This window comes from Quercus robur, chromosome 4 (genome assembly GCF_932294415.1).
Source record: "Quercus robur chromosome 4, dhQueRobu3.1, whole genome shotgun sequence".
NCBI lineage: Eukaryota > Viridiplantae > Streptophyta > Magnoliopsida > Fagales > Fagaceae > Quercus > Quercus robur.
This window is the reverse complement of record NC_065537.1, coordinates 25,360,729-25,382,014: the sequence shown is the minus strand read 5'-3', so window position 1 is coordinate 25,382,014 and position 21,286 is coordinate 25,360,729. Positions and strand designations below refer to the sequence as shown.

The 21,286-nt window shown below is 35.0% G+C and overlaps 3 protein-coding genes across 3 annotated transcripts; 2 read left to right on the top strand and 1 right to left on the bottom strand.

Moving 5' to 3' along the window:
• Positions 1–3,348: 3,348 nt before the first annotated feature.
• Positions 3,349–6,419, bottom strand: LOC126720985 (uncharacterized protein At4g26485-like). Its single transcript, XM_050423930.1, has 4 exons — positions 6,141–6,419; positions 4,541–4,794; positions 4,187–4,388; positions 3,349–3,844 (listed from the first exon to the last, which is right to left on the bottom strand). Exons 2-4 carry the CDS (start codon positions 4,689–4,691, stop codon positions 3,487–3,489), a joined length of 711 nt encoding a protein of 236 aa, XP_050279887.1. The 5' UTR covers positions 4,692–4,794; positions 6,141–6,419; the 3' UTR covers positions 3,349–3,486.
• An 11,639-nt stretch (positions 6,420–18,058) lies between these two features.
• Positions 18,059–19,131, top strand: LOC126724398 (uncharacterized). Its single transcript, XM_050428950.1, has 2 exons — positions 18,059–18,303; positions 18,396–19,131. The coding sequence occupies exons 1-2, from the start codon at positions 18,187–18,189 to the stop codon at positions 18,624–18,626; spliced, it is 348 nt and encodes a 115-aa protein (XP_050284907.1). The 5' UTR covers positions 18,059–18,186; the 3' UTR covers positions 18,627–19,131.
• Positions 18,699–19,331, top strand: LOC126721627 (uncharacterized). Its single transcript, XM_050424680.1, has one exon. The coding sequence runs from the start codon at positions 18,699–18,701 to the stop codon at positions 19,329–19,331; it is 633 nt and encodes a 210-aa protein (XP_050280637.1).
• The last annotated feature ends 1,955 nt before the right edge of the window (positions 19,332–21,286 follow it).

Sequence of the window (21,286 nt, the reverse complement as noted above, 5' to 3'; positions counted from 1 at the left end):
ACAGTTGCTCCTAAACAATCTTGGAAGAAGGAGAGCAAAAAGATAGAGGCAGCTATGGTAGAAAAGACAAAGAAGGTTACCAAAGGCAGGAAAAGGGAAAGAAGCAGTATTCCTCCTCCTTTTTCTATCTCAGCAAAAGAGCAATATAGCATCCTAGATGCCTGGGTGAAGGATGGTGTGGTGGTCTTGCTTGAATGTAAACATGAGACAACAGAGGAGGAAAAGCGAGGTGCACTTTACTGTAGGTATCATAGAAGGAGTGACCACCACACCATGAATTTCTATGCTCTAAGAAATATATTCCATGAGAAGGTGGCTAAGGGTGGTTTAGTCATCAAAAATGGAAAGCGTATAGGCCAAAGGATGCACATACCTGAGATAGCTATGATATCTTTCATAGGCTATGAAGACCTTATGGAAGACGAAGTTGTGAGCACAACTAGTAGTAATTCTGCACCTTCACCTATGTAGGATGAAGAGATGGCGTTGAGAATCTAGAAAAATGATAAAGTTCATTCCTTTCTTGAAAGGATAGGCCTCAAAGCATAAGCTAAGAGAGAAGCAGCACAAACCTTGCCTTGGGTGGTAGAGAGAAGCCAGGGAATGGCTACTTCTGAAGGAAGTGTATTGCAAATAGCTTATCAAGAAACCAAGAAGTCAATGACTTTCTCCTCAAAGGACTTCGCAAACCAAGCTATTGATGGCAACAGACCCTTATAGTTACCGGCTTCCTAGGAGTCTCCCAAATCAAAAGGGCCTTAGTGGATACTAGTGCTTCAACCAACATTTTTCCCCTCCCAACGCTGGATGGCCTGGGTATTCCATGAGAGAGGATCATTCTAAAGCCGCTCCAGGTGTGAAGGATAAGAGCATCACAGTAGCACACCTTGGGGCATGCGTCCTTGAATTTTAGGGTAAGGCTTATCAGGGCACGTACTCTTATGCATGTGATGAATGGTGATACTTCTTACCATCTCATTTTGGGCTGCCCTTGGCTCAAGGCACACAAAGCTGTAGCATCCACATATCATTAATGTGTGAAGGTTATCTGGAAAGGCAGTCCCATGACCATTGAGGCTACTAAAATTCCTTATGATAGAGCAAAACTTCACCATGCAGAGGCAGCCCTATATTAGGAGTTCAAACCTGAGGAAGAAAACATGATCCTCCCTTTCAATGCCACTGTATTAAAGAGAGAGGAGGAAGATGATGGTGAAGTTGTGGAACCTGATAGGCCTCCTAATATAAGAAAGATCACCAAGCCTGATGGCAAGGTGGTCTACGAGTTCTAAAGGTTAAAGGAAAGGGTTTGGGAGAATGGCAAGCCTAACCCCTTTAACCATACTCAATAGCCAGAAAGGGTGCATGTAGTTAGAGAACCCTTGAGAGAAGCCCCTAAATGTATGAACGACATTGTCAGGAACGTTCAAGAAGAACTCATTGAGGTCAATCTCAACAATGAAGGAGAAGAAAGGATGGTCAAGATAAGCAAAATTCTACCAAAGGAAGAAAAGAGAAGGTTGATAGCTTTGTTGAAGGAATACAAAGATGTTTTTGCTTAGAAGTATGAAGAAATGCCAAGTTTGGACCCCAAGCTGGTAACACATAAACTGAATGTCGATCTCAAGGCCAAGCTTGTGAAACAACTAGCCAGGAAGTATCGCTTAGATTTTGAAGAAAAGATCAAGGTCAAAGTGGGCAAGCTTTTAAAAGTAGGGTTTATAGAAGAAATCAAATGCCCAAAATAGTTAGCCAATATAGTTCTTGTGAAGAATAAAGGTGGGCAGATAAGGATTTGTGTGGACTTCAGAGATCTTAACAAGACTTGCTCTAAAGATGAGTTCCCGCTACCCAAGGATTTGTGTAGTTTTCATGGTTTTCATATTTGTTTATAACTTTAACATTCCATTTTTGCCCTTCAAGTATAACCCAAAATTCCTTGTTTGTCATGGAGGTTTGCGTTGGCTTCTTGGCCAAGCTATGGAGCTTCGTCTCCTTCCTGCCATTTTTCTTTTAGCTCTTCGTCCTTGGCCTCCGTTAAGGTATCTATTATTTAAAACCTTTGATTTTCTTAATTTCTCTATCTTTTTGGTTGCTTTGGTTCAGTAGTAATTCACATACCCAATAGTTTTGTATGTGAAGTTGTGAACTGATGCAATAGAAGCTTATACCAGTATGTCTATGTAGGATTAGGTGTGGTCTAGTTTGGTTTAGGGGAAAAAACTGACTTTATTAAGTGGGGTAAAAAACTTGAGAATTTTTCCAAAAAGTATAAAGTGTTAGAAAAATGTAAATTTAATCTTTTTTTTTTTTTTTTAAATTTAATGCGGGAAACGGAGACTTGAACTTTAAATGTCTTCTTTGCAGATTGTAGGCGGTGCTAACCATTTAAGTTGCAAAAATTTTTGGCTGAATTTAATCATTTTAATGTAACAGATATAAACAAACATAATTAATTACCACATAATTAATATATATACAAAAGAACCTTCTCTGCTAAAACATGCATATGCAAACACACACACACACGAGTGTTATTAGAAAAGATATAACAAATAGAGAACACATAGAACTAACTTGATCCATAATGCACAGTGGAATCTCCTCGACTCCAGCTTTATAACTTTATTACAGTACATCCATTGAAAGATTAAATACAACAAAATACTTAACTAAAAGTAGGATTAAGGTTGTCCTGCTTGTACTCCCAAGTAAAATAAGGATAATTTTACTTGCAGGTTTATTTTGCTTACATTCATGGTAAGAGTTGGATAACAAAATTTCCTAACTTGTTCTTTATTTTGCTTACACTCAAGGTAAGAGTAGGACAACAAAATTTCCTAAATTAATGAGGGTAATTTTGGAAACTTATATTTTATTTTTACGGGAAAAACTTGTACATTTCTAACTAAAAATCAATACATTAAATGGATCTCTTTTAAAAAGTTGAATTTTCTAAATATAACGAATAGTATGAGATGGGAGGGAGGTAATACGATTTTGAATTCCCTAATAATATGGAAAGCAAAATATACATTAGACTTCATATAATACTATAGTAATGTCCATTTTATCACAACTGCTGAAATTGTCTGTTGTGATTTGGACTTTCACCTTGGTCTACCACCTAAGTTAATGGACATCCCCATGTACCAACTATAACAATTTATATCAACATATGTGAAAACTATTGTAAATAAAATAGATATATCCGACATTATCTTGGACACCACAAAACAATTAGCACCTCTCAAACCCTCTTTCACCTCTCACGAGATCAATGACAGTGTCACTTGTTTGATTATCATTACCAGGCAACCAGAGAAATAATCTTGTTTTTTTTTTAAATATATATATATATATAGCTTATACATTATATTGGACACCTTATAACAACTAGCAAGTGTCAAATCCTTTGAAATCCTCACATCATCAATGACAGGCAATTATTTGATTGTCGTTGAATAATGTTAGAGACAAACCCAACTACAAACCCGAAATCACAACATGCCCAAGTGTCATGCCCTTAAATTTTTTTTCCAGCAAGTTATCAGGCATTTGAGAAGTATTTTCCTTGAGACAGAACTTGAATGTGAAGCAGCTTTTGAGAGGGAATTTTCCGTCGCAACGAACGGCACCACCTCTCTTATTGATGTAGCCCGGGTAGTCAATCGCATTAAAATCCACCTTCTCTTTCAAATATAGATCTGCTCTCTCTGCAAGCTCCTCGATCTTCCACCTGTTATATGGACAATCATCTCTGTGCGCAACATGCACTTCCCCACCTCTGGTTAGCATATGACGGGCGCTGTTGAAAAATGCTTGTAACAGATTTCTGTGCATTCTACATCAATTGAAACCCAAAATCCCAAAGACAACCTATTAAATTTATCAATGGTAGAATATGAATATTACACACTATGGTCACCACAAAAATAAGAAAATGATTTATTAAAATTAAATTAAATCCCAAATGCCACTGCACCATTTTGATTCATCTGTTAGAAAAAAGTGGAACAATAACTCAGAAACTCTGCAGATTTAAGAACTCTTGAATAAAAGAGTGACAACTAATAAAATTATGTACATTGCAAATATAATGAAGAATTGAAGATGTACGACTAACATGTGTAAGAGAGGAAATTGGGTGTATATAGAAAAAAGTATGTTGTATTTTCACACTTACTCTATAAGCAAATAGTCTGTTTCATTTAGCCCACAATGGCCTGCATGAGGAAAGTTGAAGATGATCACATCAAATTTCATGGACATTAAGCTGGGATTTTGGTTCATGTCATATACATTAATTTCATACAGCACCAAACACCCTCTTCTATTCAATTCCACCAAGTGCGGTCCAGAGCTCTGATGCTTTCTCCTTAAAGCATCTGAAAGATTCAAATTAAAACAAATAAATTAGTATTACTTATACATATTAGCTAGAAGATCAGTACAATGAGGCAGATTTAGTGGACTTAATCTTCATCCATGCATCAACATGCTTTCTCAGGATTCAAATTAAAACTAATGTCGGTTTTACCTTTAGAATGAAGACAAGTTGCAACCATGTTTCTGGCAGAGCCAAATGCTTTAGCTAAACATGCAGAAAATGAAAAGTTTCCTTCACCAACCAACAATATTTTCTGAGAGCTGGAGTAGTGCTGTATCTTTTTTTCTTTTTTCTTACCCATTGTATAATTGTATCAATCTCTCCCTCCCTCTGTAAATTTGCTTATACTTATAATCCATGGATAATGTGTATGTGCCCATTACCGATGAAAGTGGTACAGAATCCTGTGCAAAACCAGATATCAAGGATGGAATATGAAGAGTCAATTAGACGTTCAATTTTGGTATTTATTATAGTAATTGGAGAGTAATTAATTACTACTATACTAATACAGTACGGAAACCCCAAAACTCCAAGTACGGACCTCCCTGAATTGCTTGATTTACAGCGTTTGAATTGCACGAAGCTACCTTTAAAGTGTAGTTTTATTATTATTATTTTGATAAATATGGTAAAATTTGAATTTATAGGATTCTTTACCTGTAGAATGAAATGATCAATTGATTTTTTAGTGTGTGCTGAATTTGATCCTTATAACTCTATTCAACAATAATAGACTTTACTAGTTGATCTAACTGAAAGTAAAGTTGTTACTAGTTGATAATGTGATAGTCCCACAGAAAATTGGTTGTCTCCATTTTCATTTTAAATTGAAAAACTCTATTTCACGTCTAAAATTTTGTTTATAGTCAACAGGAATTGGTTGGAGAGAATCCTAATAAATATTCTAAATATTAGTTTTTTTTTTTTTTTTTCTTTCTCAAAAAAAAAAAAAAATTATTCAACGATAATAGACTTCAATAATTGATCTAACTGAAAGTAAAGTTATTACTAATTGACAATGTGAGCCCCACAGAAAATTGATTGTCTCCATTTTCATTTTAAATTGAAAAACTCTATTTCACGTCTAAAATTTTGTTTATAGTCAACATGAATTGGATGGAGAGAATCCTAACACATATTCTAAATATTAGTCTTTTTTTTTTCATTCTCAAAAAAAAAAAAAAAAAAAATTAGTCTTTTTTTTTCCTTTATCTTTTTTCGTATAGAAGATTATGGTCATTTTATAGCATCTTAATTATGTCATTCAATGCTTTATTTAAGACAAATTTAACACTTTTATCATTGTGGTGTCAGGTATGCTTTCTAGTCAAATAAAGTCTTTTGTGAAAAATAATACTTTTAATAACTTTAGTTAAAGTGACAGCACATTTTAAATATTCAGGAAAATATATTCCAAAAGTTCTACGACTTGATGAAAGTTAATCAAATTAGGCGAAATCTAGAAGTTGTATTACTATATATAAGGTTTGACAAGTTTGACCAAAAATTCCAACCATCCGATCGAAGAAAATGTTGGACCAATGCATAGATTTTTCAATTTACTTTAAAATGTGTGTTCATTTGCAAAGACTAGTTCTAAAAGAAAGTGAGATACCACGAAAATATGAAAAATTTCACAGCTTGAAACTTTTTTTCCCCTCCAAAGTATTGGAAAGATTGACAGTGGTAAAATAATGTTGTATTTCCATGAGTCAAGTATGATTAGAAAAAAGAAGACACATCTCACCTCGTTGACTCATTGTATTCTCTCTCGTCTATCACTTCTGTGTCTTATTCGTCGACCATGGTTGTTTCTTCTTGGTTGGCCTTTAGTGTGTCTTCTTGGTCAACCACCTGTTTCTTCGTTAACTGCATATCATCTTCTTCGTGAGCTGCTAGTGCTACTGCTGCTACTTCTTTTTCTTTTTGTCAAGCTTTAACTTTTAGACTTTTGTTTCCAAACCTTGGGTTGATTCCAGCACCTTTGATTGACATTTCTTACTTTTTTATGTCACTTTACTTCTTTTGTTTGCTTGAGTTAGCCAGATAAGATGGGTAGATCAGGTCATAGAGTAAATACTAGGTGTGAAGATTTTTTTAAGTACTATTTTTACCTTTTTTTTTTTTTTTTTTCGGTTGAAAAGGATGATATGCATAGATTAGCTAGCCATAAAAGGCGAAGTAATGGCTACAAGCCATAAAGAGTACAAACCATAAGCATCAGATTCTAATTTGATACAAAGCTCATCTGAGTTAGGAGCATCTAAAACTACAAAAGTCCCTATCATGTTGCAGCCTCCTTTTACTTTTTTAACTCATCTTTTTGTGGTTCTAAAGTGTACACCAATTCGTGTAATATTTTATTCTCTAATGCATGTTTGTTTTGGTGATGTTTTTAAACTATATCCATTATTATTTTTATTTGTTAGATTAAGAGCATTTATGTTGGTGGAGCTATTTTTTTTTAACTATTTAGAACTACAAAAAGTTATTTTATCTATTTTACTTACTCATTTTACATAACATCCAGCATCAGTGGATTTATTTTAACTTTCAACATAATAAAATAATATATCTACTATAATAGTAATGTGAACGCACAAATAAAAAAATAATATATAAGAAAAGAAAAAATATAAGAATAAAAGAACAATAGTAGTGTGAACGCACAAATAATATATAGCAATGTGAACACTATAAAAAAAGAAAAGAAAAATGAGAAAAGAAGTGTGAATGCACAAACAATAGTAGTATGAACGCAAAAGAAGAGAAATAAGAATCAAAGAAAGAATAAAAATGAGTAAAATAATCAAAAGCAGTGTAAACGCACAAAAAAAAATTACCTTTCAGCTATCTTGCACATCCAAAAGTAGCTATGCACTGTAACTGTGGAGCAAAAAAATATAATTTTGCCTCCACCATTGTAAGGCACATTTTGGTATTTGATGGTGCTAAAAATAGCAATATAGCTAATTAGTACCACCAATGTAGATGCTCTAATGGGTCAATGTAAACAGTTTTTTTTTTTATTTTTTTTTTATTTTTATTTTTTATAAATAAATATGATTAAGATTTAATGAAGAAGTAATTAAGGGTTTATTCACATTAAAAAAATTAATGAAGGGTTTAATTTTTAAAAAAATCTTAATAATTTATTATGATTTTCTAATTGAATATATATATAGTGGTAATTTCAAAATGGTACACCAGTATTGACCGATACATCCATGCAAAAAAAAAATCACAAATGCCTAAAGCATGTTTACCTAACAAGTAAGTAAACTTAGGATTTGTTTGAGATCTGCTTATTTTGTTGAAACTGAAAATTTTTTGCTGGAAGTATTGTAGATAAAAGTAAAAGTTAGCTGAAATAGTATAACGGAACTCATGAATAGTACCAAAAAGTGCAGTGGAGCCATGAATAGTAGTAAAAATAAACTAAATAGTAAAATAAGTTAGCAAAATTATTTTTTGCCAAACACACACTTATTGTCATTCCTAAGAAGATGAGAAAATACAACATTGCAGAACTAATAGGAAGCAGCTTGCACCCCATAAATCAAAATGATAAATTTGGTTTTGATGGGATAAACAAGAGGTAAAACTCCAAGGAATAAGACCTCCATGAAATTGAAGTGATTATGGTCAAGTTAAAGCACAACCAAAAACTTGATGTTGAATGATTTCCAAAAACACCTCATTCACGCAATTAATCTTGGGAACACCTCAAAGTAAGTGCAAGAATATGGAAAGTATATTGTTCTTAAAGTGAACCAATCGGGATGCTCACTTTGAGCACAATGTTACCAAAATCCACGAATAATTGATCCGAAATGTGGGAACTTTTTAAAACTACCAAAAAAAAAAAAAAAAAATTAAGGATCCGTTTGATAATATTGTTCTAATAATGTTATTTGTATTTTTTAGAAATACATATGGGTGAAAAAGTGTGTGAAAATACATATAATGTTATTTAAACAATGATAACAAATAGACCCTCAATTTTGGTAGACTAGTCTAGCTTCTGTTTCTTTACTTTTACTTTGTTCGTGCAGAGGATAGGATGCTAAAGTAATGAGAGAAGCCAGCCACAACCTCTTTGCAATCCAACCTTTTCGTACAGAGGAAATGGAGGTTCCTGTTGGGTTCTTTGGCAAGCAATAGAGCTTCCTTTCTTTCCTCCCCTTTTTCCTTTTGTTCTTCGTCCTTGACCTTCTCATAGGTATCCACTACTTAAAACCTTTGCTTTTCTTAATTCTCTTTTCACTGTTTTTTCTTTTTCTTTCTTTTTGGTCGCTTTGGTGTACGTGATTGCATGAACTTCGGTTTCTTTAGCTTTGTATGTGAACTGATGCATTAGAAGTATAGGATAAAACTTAGAAAAAATACCTTAGGTGTTGTTCCTTAGGTTCTCCTTTTAAGATTTATCCATATGGCCGCTTAACTAAAAAATACACTTTCATTCCATGAGAAAAAATCTACATAACATAATCTTAAGAAGTAAACCTAAGGAATAGTACTTAAATACTGTACCTAAGTCTTGCCCAAAAGTATATCCTAATATATATACCACTATGTCTAATGTAGGACTTCGTTTGGTATAAGCTATAAGCAAACAGAATCAATCACAACGTAAGAGCATTTGCAGTAGTGTAGCTATATTGCTATATTGCTATAATATAGCTACACTGCTGCTAAAATGTTGCTCCAGCAGTGGAGCTAAATCTAAAAATTTTAGCTCCATTGCTACAGTGCGCATCTAAAAATAGATGTGCACTGTTCATGAGGAGCAAAAAAAATATATATATATATTATTTTAATCCCCGGTGAGATTAAAATAATAACTCTCATTCTCTCTCTCTCTCTCTCTCTCTCATCTCTGAAAATTACTCTCTCTCACTGTGGTCTCCACTCTCTCACTCTGGTCTCACTCCGGCCTCTCACTCTCTCATTCCGATCTCTCACTCCGGTCTCACTCCGGCCTCTCACTCTCTCATTTCAATCTCTCACTCTGGCCTCCCACTCTCTCACTCTGGCCTCCCACTCTCTCACTTCGGCCTCTCACTCTCTCATTCCGATCTCTCACTTCGGCCTCTCACTCTCTCAACTCCGGTCTATCGCCGATCCACCCCTTCTGCCGACCCAGCTCGCCGACATGATCGGAGTGCTTGCTCGTAGTGGGTTTTTTTTTTTTTTTTTTTTCTATGGACTGGCGGTGGTGGTGGTTGTGGTTGTGGTTGTGACCATGGTTGAGGAAAAAGATTGGAGATTTGGGTTTTTTTTTTTTTTTTTTTTTTTTTTTTTTCCCTACTGTAGACTGCTAGTGCCGGTGCTGGTGGTGTTGGTGGTGGTTGTGGCAGTGGAAAAAGATTGGTGATTTGGTTTTTATTTTTTTTGCTTCCTGGTGGTGGTGGTAGTGGTGGTGGTTGTGGCAGTGCTGATGGTAGAGGTCGTTGTGGTTGGTTTTTTTGGGTAGTGGAATTTATTGTTTTATTGTAGTAGTTATAATATTTTATTGTGGTGTTTATATTATTTTATTGTGTTGAAAGCTAAAATAAATCCACTGCTGCAGTATATGTATAGGTAAAATAAATAAAGTGACTTTTTGTGTAGCTAAATAGCTAAAATTTTGCCTCCACTGCTGTGAATGCTCTAATTAAATATACAAAAGAGCTTTCGGTGCTGAAATGTGCATCTGCAATTACACATACATTAGTAGGGACACAAGTCGTGTGCATTAGTTTCAACTTAATACACGTTATAACTTTTTGTCTAGATTTGTATGTCTGTCTTTGCATTGTCAAAAAGGCACATTATATGACTTATTCTCATGCTATGTATTAGTTATTAGTAATCAAATTCAATTGAATTTAGCATTGGTCTTTTTTGCCACAAACTGAAATTAAGAAATTAAAGTAGATTCTTATTTTTCTTATTAATGTTTATATTTGACCAAATTTTGTGTATCCATTTTCAACATTTATTCTGAATTAGAATTCTTGATTTCATTGAACATAATGAACATTATTTTACTTTTCCTTATCTATATTAATAGTTAACATGATTTTTGCCTTAGTAATAAAAATAATTTAGGATTTTCAAAATCCTAGTAGTAACACTACGCAGACAAACTAACCTCAACTCATTGAAACCCAAACATAACACAAAACACACCCTTAAGCTCGATCCTCTATTGACAATGCTAAAAAAGAAAACAAGAATGTTGTCATAGACAATAACAACCAATCTAGGTAAGAGCATCCACATACTAATCAAACACTAGGGTCTCGAAGAAAGACATCGTGGAAGGATCTAGAAGGTCGTGTCATTATGAACACCACTAGAGATAGTGTTGGGTCTTACCAAAGAGAAACAGCTAATGGTCAGTTGGAATTAAAGGTATAGCCCACCTTGTCCATATTTTGTGACAAATGCAGCAGATCAACTTAGTATTTTTATTTGTGTTTGTGGCCAGCGCATGGGCCTGCTCATGGAACATTAAAAGTGTTCCAACTCATTATGTAAACCCAAGTTTTGGGTCCATGGCTAACCCCAAATAGGTCCATTCTTTACCCTCTGAACCACTCATTCAATTTCCCAAACGAATATCCTTAATAAGCCTAATAAATCTTACGGGCCAGTTTAAAAACCAAATTGACCAAGTGTTTGGTCGAATATTTGATTTTGTAATATCTTAGGGTCCGTTTGGATTGAGCTTATTGTTGCTGAAACTGAAAACTGAAAACTGAAAACGCTGTAGCAAAATAATTTTTAAATGGGTAAATAGTACCGTGGGACCCATTTTTAATATTTTTTAATACGTAAACAGTGTCAGTACAGTACGTGAACAGTGTATTTACTGTTTATAACAGTAAAATTTGTCCCCCAAAAGTCAACAAATGCGGGCCAAAAAAAAAAAAGGAGAAAACATGAATGGAGAAAATGCAAACGCAGAAACGCGGAGGGCAAACGCCCTCTTAATCGAATCAAATATCCTTTTAATACGTGATCTTCAAAATGAAGGTAATTTTTACCTTCTTTAAGATGGATCCACATTTGAAATTCTTATGATTTGAAGTAATAAACTTAATCAACTTAATTTGTATCAACTTAAGCAAACTAGGTGTAAAATGATAATTTTTTATAATCCCCGTATTACAATTCAATTGGCAATTAGGGAAGATAAAATGGGGATGTCAACAAGAGTGTAATGTTCATCTATCAAATGATTTCAAATCGAACATCATATCTTTCTTGACTCCATCTAACATCACAATACAAAGAATAGATAGAATAATAAAGTACATGACAAATCAATATATTTCAATATAATATTCAACAACCACGAGACAATGGATTTGGGTTCAAAATACCCAAATTGACATAACTTTCATGACTTAAATATACGGTAATATAAAATTAGGTATCATAGTATCCCTAAGCAATATTATTATACACCTTAAAACAACACGATTTAAAATGAGAGACACTTGAAGTTTTCCATATATCAACTCTATGTTTTGGACCACTATGTCTTGGACCAATCCTGAGATTCCTCCAATTGTATCTGAAACCATAGCACACCTAGTATGACATACAACTCAATCAATAGACTGAATATAAGAATTAAAAAATAAATAAATAAAATGTAGAAGAACATGTTCTACAATGACAAGTAGATGATCAATTGTAAATGAAGTATGTGATAATTACTTAAAATTACACTATTGTCTAATTTTTTTTTTTTTGGTATCATCACATCTATTTTATATTTATTTTTACAATACAGTTAAACATGTTAGTTTGAAATTTTTCTTTAAAATATACTCATTACATGTATTTTTCTATTTTAGGATATTAAAACTAATCAATTAATCATGTAGACATGCAGTCAAGAGAGTCCGAGGGTCAAGATCAATCGAGGCATGGATTTTGAAGCATTACACAAGTCAAAAGGTGTGTGAAAATAAAAACAGCAAGAAAGAAATTCATAAAATCCAAAATTGAAAAATGTCTGATTGATCTGATTCTTGTGGCCATGGAAAACATACTCGAAAAACTACAACTTTGTAGTTCACCATAAATTCGAAAATATCATTTTTGAGGTCAAAATTTATCTAGAAAGACAGTAAAAAAACAAACTCCAAAAATGAAGGGATTTCCCCTTTTTCTTGAGAGCGGGGTGAGCTTTTAGAGGCACAAAAACCCTTTAACTTTTTACTTCTTTTTTTTTTTTTTTTTTTTTTTTTTTTTTTTTGGTGTTTAGCATTGTTTTATGGATTTACTTTGCATAACTATGTGTAGCTAAATCCCTAACTAGGGCTAGAGGTGAAGCCTAATATTTTTAACATGAGTTCTTGTGATTATCTATGTGCTTTCTATGAATTGATGATTGAATTTTGAGATTGATTTTACTATTTTGAACCATTGCATGTTGACAAGTTCTTAAGATTTAATCTGATTTTTAGATATGTCGAATGTTTGAACTCATTGATTCGTTATGATTTAAAAATATATCGAATGCTTAATCTCCCTCAAAGCATGCCAATTGAATTATTTGCTCAATCACTCATATTCAATCTATGCTACACCTTGTTTGAGTGCTTAATTATTTTACCTTTCGATTAGGCGAGTTGACTCTCTACCCTAATTGAGTTAAAAATAATCCAAGGTCATATGATAAAATATTAGGTGGTGGATCTTTGAATCCCCAGTGTTTTTCTCAATTAATTTCTCTCAAATTTATTTTACTATTTTCAATTGTATGATCATTCTCCAACATAATATCCAAACCTTAGTCCAGGTAGGTAATGGCATAATCTTAGGCTAATGTTTAAGATGGGTCCAAACCGAATGAGTGTATCCATGAAAAGGTACTGGTTGCTCAAAAAAAAAAAAAAAAATTTCATGCCTGTGCATATACTTATCTAAAGAAAGATAGATAAATGGTTTATAAAATTATTTACCTTATAAAAAATTGGAGCTAGATCATAGATTCAGTATATGAGCGACAACTCATTGTTTTTTTTTTTAAATTTCATACCATTGAAGAAGACAGTCTCGAAAATCAAACTTATTATCCATATGCTTATAAATGAAAATAGTATCGCATCTTCAGTCTGTCTTGAGGAAACCTCTCATGCATGCAATCTTTAAAACTCCTAGTAACACACCCAACACTTTCTATGGGGTTTACTTCTAGCATTTTCTTACATCTTTCAATTATTTCTTCAATGCAAGCAGACAATGTCATTTGGACCTTACCAAGTTTAAAAGAATAAGGGAGTGAGATTGAATGAGAAGAGGGAAGGAATGTGGTAGAGGCCAAATCTTTAGCATGAACTGGAACAAGTATAAGGATAACCAAATCCATTATCACTATGACAAATTTCCAAACCATCATTCTTCTCACACTTTAGAATTTACTTCTTTATTTATTTGAAAAAAAAAAATTAAAAATAACAAGTAGAACTTAAACCCTTGTGCCCTTTTTATACAATCTATGAATGAATTCTTAAAAAAAAATTATTCAAACAAGTGATGTTCAAGAATTGTGATTTTTAAATTTATAAACATTTTAAAGTTATTTGACTTCCAATTTAAGTAATCCATTTATTATTATTATTATTAATTTTTTTTTGGAAGTAAAAATTGTAGCCTATGGCCTTTCGATCATGTTTAAGTTAATTAATTGGCTTCCAGTTAAGTATTGTATTTTTCTTAGGGTCGTAAGTTATCAGAATAGTTTTTAGGTTAAAATGTATCTTTTTTTCAAAGTAAACTCGTAATAATGCATAATTAAATGAACATGTGAGAAGGCATGACTCACAAATCAAAAAACAAATTGCATCAAAACATCCATTTTAAAGGTTTTAAAAAATATATTGGTTCGGAAAGCACAATAAACAAGTTATATTTATAATTTTTAAACCATGTACCCTTTTTTTTATGGTTTAGATGGTTTTATTAAACCATCTACCTACTCCTCATTTAAAGGATAATCTATATGGCTAAAGTTATATGTTGTAGTAAGGATGTGTTTGGATAGCTTTTTTTTGCCAACTTATTTTATTATTCAACTTATTTTTGTTACTATTCATAAGTTTCATTGCACTTTTTGGTATTATTCATAGGTCCCCTACTGTACTATTTCAACTAACTTTTACCTTTATTTACAGTATTTTCAACAAAAAATTTTCAGTTTTAGCAAAATAAACAAATCTCAAACAGCCCCTAACTATTCAATAACTTATGTTTATGGTGAAAGAAAACATTTTAAAATGAGTTGTGAAAATTATGATGTGACATTTAATTAGTAGGCAATAAAATAAACAAAGTCCATCAAATTATAATATCCGACTTCTAATGGTAATATTTATTTTAAATGAATTCTCAAACAAGACCAAAAGCTGTGCAGTATAAAGTTTACCCTAAACAATGTTATTTTTATTTTTTATATGGAAAATTTTAAAATATGAGTTGTGAGTACATGACTCGCACCAATCGGTATTTGTCCGCTTTGGGGAGCCAGTTCCTCACGGTTTTGTCACGAAGGGGTGGGAGCCCAAGGATTTTTGCCCTTGAGGTGATTGACACTTAGGCTCGCCCGAGTCCCACATCGCCTAAGTAACCCTCCCACTCATGGTTTATAAGCTTCTGAAGCAACCATGAGTGTGGGACTCGGGTGAGCCTAGGTGTCAATCACCTCAAGGGCAAAAATCCTTGGGCTCCCACCCCTTCGTGACAAAACCGTGAGGGACTGGCTCCCAAAAGCGGACAAATACCGATTGGTGCGAGTCATGTACTCACATGAGTGTTGGTGGAAAAAGATATAATAAATCAGGTGGCTTTCCATAGTAAAATAATGTCTATTGGTTACTATTTTTAGATAGTGATTACGTAATTAGTTGATAATTTTGAGCAAGATCAACAAAAATATAAGTTCATTTTTAATATCTATGATAAACTTTAATTTTCTCATGTTCTACCTCATTTTCCTCTCATGAAAGAAAATTATTACTTGAACACAAAAACTGAGGAAACCCTAATTTAAATTGAAAAGTGAATTGAGACCAACTAAACCTTCCAAGCACCTTAGGGTCTGTTTGGAATCAGCTTATTTTGCTGAAACTGAAAACTTTTTACTGAAAGTACTGTAGATAAAGGTAAAAATTAGTTAAAATAGTACGTGAAACTCATGAATAGTATCAAAAAGTGCTTTGGAACTCATAAATAGTAGCAAAAATAAGCTGAATAGTAAAATAAGCTGGCAAAAATAATAATGCCAAGCGGACACTAAATTGACTAAATTTAGACATTCATCTCATAATATGAATAGCCGTCTCTATGTGCAACATGCACTTCCTCATCTTTGTTCAGAATCTTACAAGTGTTAATGAAGAATTCCTATACCAACTCTTTGTGCATCCTATATCAATAGAAACCTGAAATACAAATATAATATATTAAATTTAGGGATAATTACACATAACCCACCTGTGGTTTGGGCGAAAATCACTTTGCCTACCCGTGGTTTGAAAAGTGTCACTTAACCCACCTGAGGTGTGTTTCCGTCACTCTCCGTAACCCACCTTGGTCTCTGCCGTTACAAAAACACCTTTTAACCCCAAAACAGAACATAACGCGAATCAAAACCCCCCAAAACTCAAACACTTTTCGAGAGAGAGACCCGGTGTGCGATCAGCTTGTTCTTCGTGGTTTGGAGCGTGTGGAGAGGGAGAAAACACTTGTTTTGCATCATCGAACCTAGGCAAGGTATGTGTGATTTTTTTTCATCTGCATTTGGGTTCTTGATGTCATTTTTTTATGGTGACCCACCCACGTAGTTAGGTTTTGCTGTTCATCTGCACAATAAAATTTTTTTTGTATGTTAAATTAGCATTTTGCTATTTATGTGTAGAATCGCTTAGGATATGCATTTTGCTATGGTTGTTTCTATAATGCATATACCTGAAGGAATCAAGTTTATTTGTTAATGATTACACTTGTTTGTGAAGTGTGGGTAGTGTGGTCCCTATAAATTTGTTGGGAATCTGGTTTTGCATGTGCTTTATGTGGTCCTTTGTCCGTGTGTTGTTGTCAATTTGTTGGCTTGTTGTCTCTTTTGGCTTCTTGTCTCTTTTGGCTTCTTGTCACTTTCTGCATGTCAGTGTGTGTAAACAAAATACTTATTTTAATTGCAGATGGTTGACTTCACATTTGACCTTGAAATTCATGTTGGGGGATATTTTGTGGAGAAGCCAACCATACAATATGTGGGTGGGTCTGTACGTTTACTGACAGAGATTGACCCTGACAAGTTGAGTTACTTTGAAATTCGGGATTTATGCCATCTAGTTGGTGCTCCTAAGGAACACAGTAGATATAAGTATTTAATTCCTAATGGTGATCTACAGCATGATTTAAGAGACATAGAAACAGATACAGATGTCGTAAACATGACTAACCTTCATAAGGCATGGTATGCTGAAAAAATCATAATCTATACTAACATAGATGTGGAGCCATTGACAGTTGAGTATCCTGATGCAGGGGGAGTGGCAGATGGTGGTGTAGGTGGTGATGTAGGGGGAGTGGCAGATGGTGTAGGTGGTCATGCAGGTGGTGATGTAAGTGGTGATGCAGCAAGGGTTGAAATAGAATTGGATAGTGATGATGATGAAGATGATGAGAATGATGATGAGAATAATGATGAGAGTGATGATGAAGAAGATGTTGAGGATGTTGACATTGATGCAAGAGATGAAGAACAGAATGTTGAAGGAGATGATGATGATGATGATGATGATTGGCTAAATGAAGGCCTAGAGGGGGATGCCTTTGGTGATGATGTATTTGCTGCTCAAAACTCAGCTCCACAAGGTTCTGCTCCCAATACAAACTCAGAATCAAGCAATGCACCCCACACAGCCCCAGAATCAAGCAATGCACCCTACACAGCCCTAGAATTAAGCAATGCACCGCACACAGACCCTGAGTGGGCTGAGCCAGCCCTTGAGGATGACCTGGTAAGCATGGATGGATCTGATGATGAGCAGGTACCTGAGCAAGTAGAGTTTAATGCTAAGAGTGACATGGGAAATGTTGTACTGAAGAAGGAGATGAAGTTCCCTAATGCAAAGGTGTTCAAAGCTGCTTTGAGGGAGTATGCAATCAAAAAACCTATTGACATCAAATTCAAGCTTAATGAGAAGACCAAGATATCAGTTCACTGCAAGAATGGGTGTGGGTGGAGATGTTATGCATCTCAAATAAGTGGAGAGCTAACATTTCAAATCAAGACCTTGACTGATGACTGTACTTGTCCCAAGTCTTTCAAAAACAGCCAAGCAACATCAACTTATGTTGCTAAGAGGTTCGTTGAGGATTTTAGCAAAAATCCAAATTGGGAGGTGAGTGGTGTACACAACCATGTGATGCAAAATTTATCTGTTGACCTAAGTGTAAACCAAGTGTATAGGTCAAAGAGAAAGGCAAAGGATTTGATAAATGGAGATGAGCAACTGCAATATGGTGTCCTTAGGGACTATGCACAAATGATAACCACTGTAGACAAGGGGAGTAGGGTTATACTGTAGACAGAAATGGCTGAGGAGACTTCCCAGCCAAAATTTAAAAGGATGTATGTTAGGTTCAATACTCAGAAGGTAGGATTTTTAGGTGGATGCAGGCCATTTATAGGTTTAGATGGTTGTCACATAAAGCACAGATTTGGTGGGCAAATCTTATCTGCCACTGCCAAGGATGCAAATGACAACATTTTTCCAGTAGCCATGGCTGTTGTGGAACAAGAAACCAGGGAGTCTTGGATATGGTTTTTAGAAATTTTTGCTGATGATATAGGGAGGCCAGAGGAGCTTCAGTTGGTCTTCATTTCTGATAGGCAAAAGGTATGCAAGTTTTGTTTTGTTCAGTTACACTTGAATAGTTGACTTTGTTTGCTGAACTAACTTATTTTGTTTGTTTGTTTGCTTATTTACAGGGGCTTATACCTGCAATAGAGACACTATTCCCTACCGTGGAGCATAGATACTGTGTGAAACACATCTACAACAATTTCAAAGTTGATCACAAGGGATTGGAGCTGAAGGATGCATTGTGGAGGTGTGCTGTTGCCACAACAGTAAGGGAGTTTGAGAGATGCATGCAGTACATAAGGGATTTGGATGAAAAGGCATATGAGTATCTTGCAAACATTGCACCTGCACAGTAGACAAGGTCACACTTCACTCCTAGGGCCTTAACAGATTGTTTGGTAAATAATTTGAGTGAGTCTTTTAATGCAATGATATTGAAGTCTAAGGACAAGCCTATCTTGGCAATGTTGGAGTGGATTAGGGTTAGACTTATGACTAGGCTTTACACAAAAAGGGAAGGGATACAGAAGTATGCTGGAAAGTTGTGTCCAAGCATACAAGATAGGTTGGAGAAATTGAAGGTTGAAAGTAAGGCATTTAATGCTACCCCAGCTGGTAGTTTACTTTATGAGGTAGGCAGTCAGTATGAGAGGCATGTAGTTGATTTGGTGAAGAAGACATGTAGCTGTAGGTCTTGGGATTTAAATGGCATTCCCTGCAAACATGCCATAACAGCCATTTATACAAACATTGAGACACCAGAAGACTATACCCACCCATGCTACTTCAAAGAAACTTACATGGAGATATACAAGGAGGTACTTCCTCCCATGCCTGGCCAGTCAGAATGGGCTGAGACTGGACAGCTTGCTCCCCTGGCACCTCACATATACAAACCACCAAGCAGACCACCCAAGCAAAGAAAGAGGGCTTCTGATGAACCTAGGAACCCTTACAAAGCAAGTAGACAGAACAGACCTATAAGATGTGGGAAATGCAAAAAGGAAGGGCATAACTCAAGAGGGTGCAAGGCTGGCATCACTGGGGAGACACCATGGTAGAGGAGACAGAGACTTCAAAGAGAAAAAGCTGTAAGTAATTAGGATTTAAATGGTAAAAAAAAAAAAAAAAAAAAAAAAAAAAAAAAAACCTTGTTTTTAAACTTACAATAGACACTGTATTGAAACTGGGTTTTGTTGCAGGCAAAGGAAGGGGTGCCTGCACCTAGATCTACACCTCAGCCTGCACCTCAGCCACCATCCCAGCAGCCTACCCAGACCTACAACATGATGCCTGCCACTCAGCCTTCATCCTCATAGAAAGGAAATCAACCTAGGCCATCTCACAAGAGAGCAGGATGGTTCTCTTCCTCACAACCAGAGTTTCACACACCTAGGGAGACCTGGGATACCTTACCAAGTTCTTCACAGGTAACTTAGTCCTGGATGGTTGTGTAGCTTGGGATATTTTTGAACAAGTGGATCTATTTTTTATTTTGTAGCCTTCACATGCAAGTGGGAGCACTGGTGGTGTGAGGACTAGAGGACAGCTTGCTACACAAAGGCCACCAAAAATGAATCCAGTAGGTGGAAAGAGGAAAGAGTAAAGGCAAGAAATGAATGAAGCTAGTGGGTACGCATGCCAGCATTGGGAGTAAAGCTAGTGGGAACATGTGGGCCTTTTTGGTTTTTTTTTTTGTGAAGACCACTGTTGGCCTTTTGTAATTATCAATTAGTGTAAAAAACAATCACTGCTGGCCTTGGAATGTGCTTTTTTGTAATTACTAATTAGTGTAAAAAACAATCACTGCTGGCCTTGGAATGTGCTTTTTTGTAATTAAGGTACAATACACTCCAGGTTGTTATATGGAAGTTGTGATATTACAGTTTGTATGGAACAATATTTGTCCAAACTAGATTATATGGAAGTTTATTTATTACTGCTACAAATTGTGTCCAAGTATATTGTTTTTATTGTGGAATGGTTGTTATGGTATGCACAACCAAATTATATGGAAGTTTATTTATTACTACTACAAATTGTGTCCAAGTATATTTTTCTAATAGAGTGTATGAAAGTTTTTATTGTGGAATGGCTGTTATGGTATGCACAGCCAAATTGATAATTGACCATTACTTCTTCCATTGAATGGTTGTTATGATATGCACAAAATACTCAATAATTGACCAATTCTTCATTCATTGACACATCAAAACATTACATCAGTAGGCTAGTGCTATTACAATGCAAATTCATTAACACCATTGCCATAACTATCTCTACTAACCAATTAACTACTTCAGGGGCAACAATCTAGGTCTCTTCACTCCAGAGAACTCAATTGAGCCAAAACACAACAACATAACAATAACAAAAAAGATCCATGACAAAATGCATGCAGACTTCCACATTCTTTGCTTGTCTTCAGCAAGAACGGCTTTTTCCTTAGCTTTTGCACAGACAGCTCGAGCCTTTCTCTCCCTCTCCTTGGCTTTGGCTTCCTCTTCAAGAGCCTTTTCTGCCATTTGCCTAGCTTCTTCTGCCGTTTCCAGAGCTGTCCTTTCCCTCTCATTTGCAAGTTGGAGAGTAGTCTGAAGCCTAGACATCTTCTCTAGAGCCAAAGGTGCAGCTTCATTCCCACGAGGACAGGTTGGGTTACCAATCCAAACAAAGAAAGGACACTTAGGACCAACCTTATAACGGCTACAACCCAAGAACCTCCTCCCAAAATTGTGCAAACTCAAACTTGTTCTCAAAACACAAGTTTGCTCATTGCACATATGTCCACATGAACCCGAGAAATTACCACTTGATGAAGACATCTCAACATAACACGATTCCTGGGAAGTACAAATTTAGACTTTCACACAATAAGTTCACACTTGAACAAAATTTGAAACCCTAAATCAGGAACAGACCCAAATGCAGATGAACAGCAGTCACACATACCTTGCCTAGGTTCGATGATGCAAAACAAGTGTTTTCTCCCTCTCCACACGCTCCAAACCACGAAGAA

Coding starts and splice junctions, on each gene's coding strand:
- LOC126720985 (XM_050423930.1), bottom strand. CDS start 4,691: ATGGGTAAGAAAAAAGAAAAAAAGATACAGCACTACTCCAGCTCTCAG. Junction 4,389..4,540: donor AACTTGTCTTCATTCTAAAG/GTAAAACCGACA, acceptor TGAATCTTTCAG/ATGCTTTAAGGAGAAAGCAT. Junction 3,845..4,186: donor ACAGACTATTTGCTTATAGA/GTAAGTGTGAAA, acceptor CAATTGATGTAG/AATGCACAGAAATCTGTTAC.
- LOC126724398 (XM_050428950.1), top strand. CDS start 18,187: ATGGCTGTTGTGGAACAAGAAACCAGGGAGTCTTGGATATGGTTTTTA. Junction 18,304..18,395: donor TCATTTCTGATAGGCAAAAG/GTATGCAAGTTT, acceptor GCTTATTTACAG/GGGCTTATACCTGCAATAGA.
- LOC126721627 (XM_050424680.1), top strand. CDS start 18,699: ATGATATTGAAGTCTAAGGACAAGCCTATCTTGGCAATGTTGGAGTGG.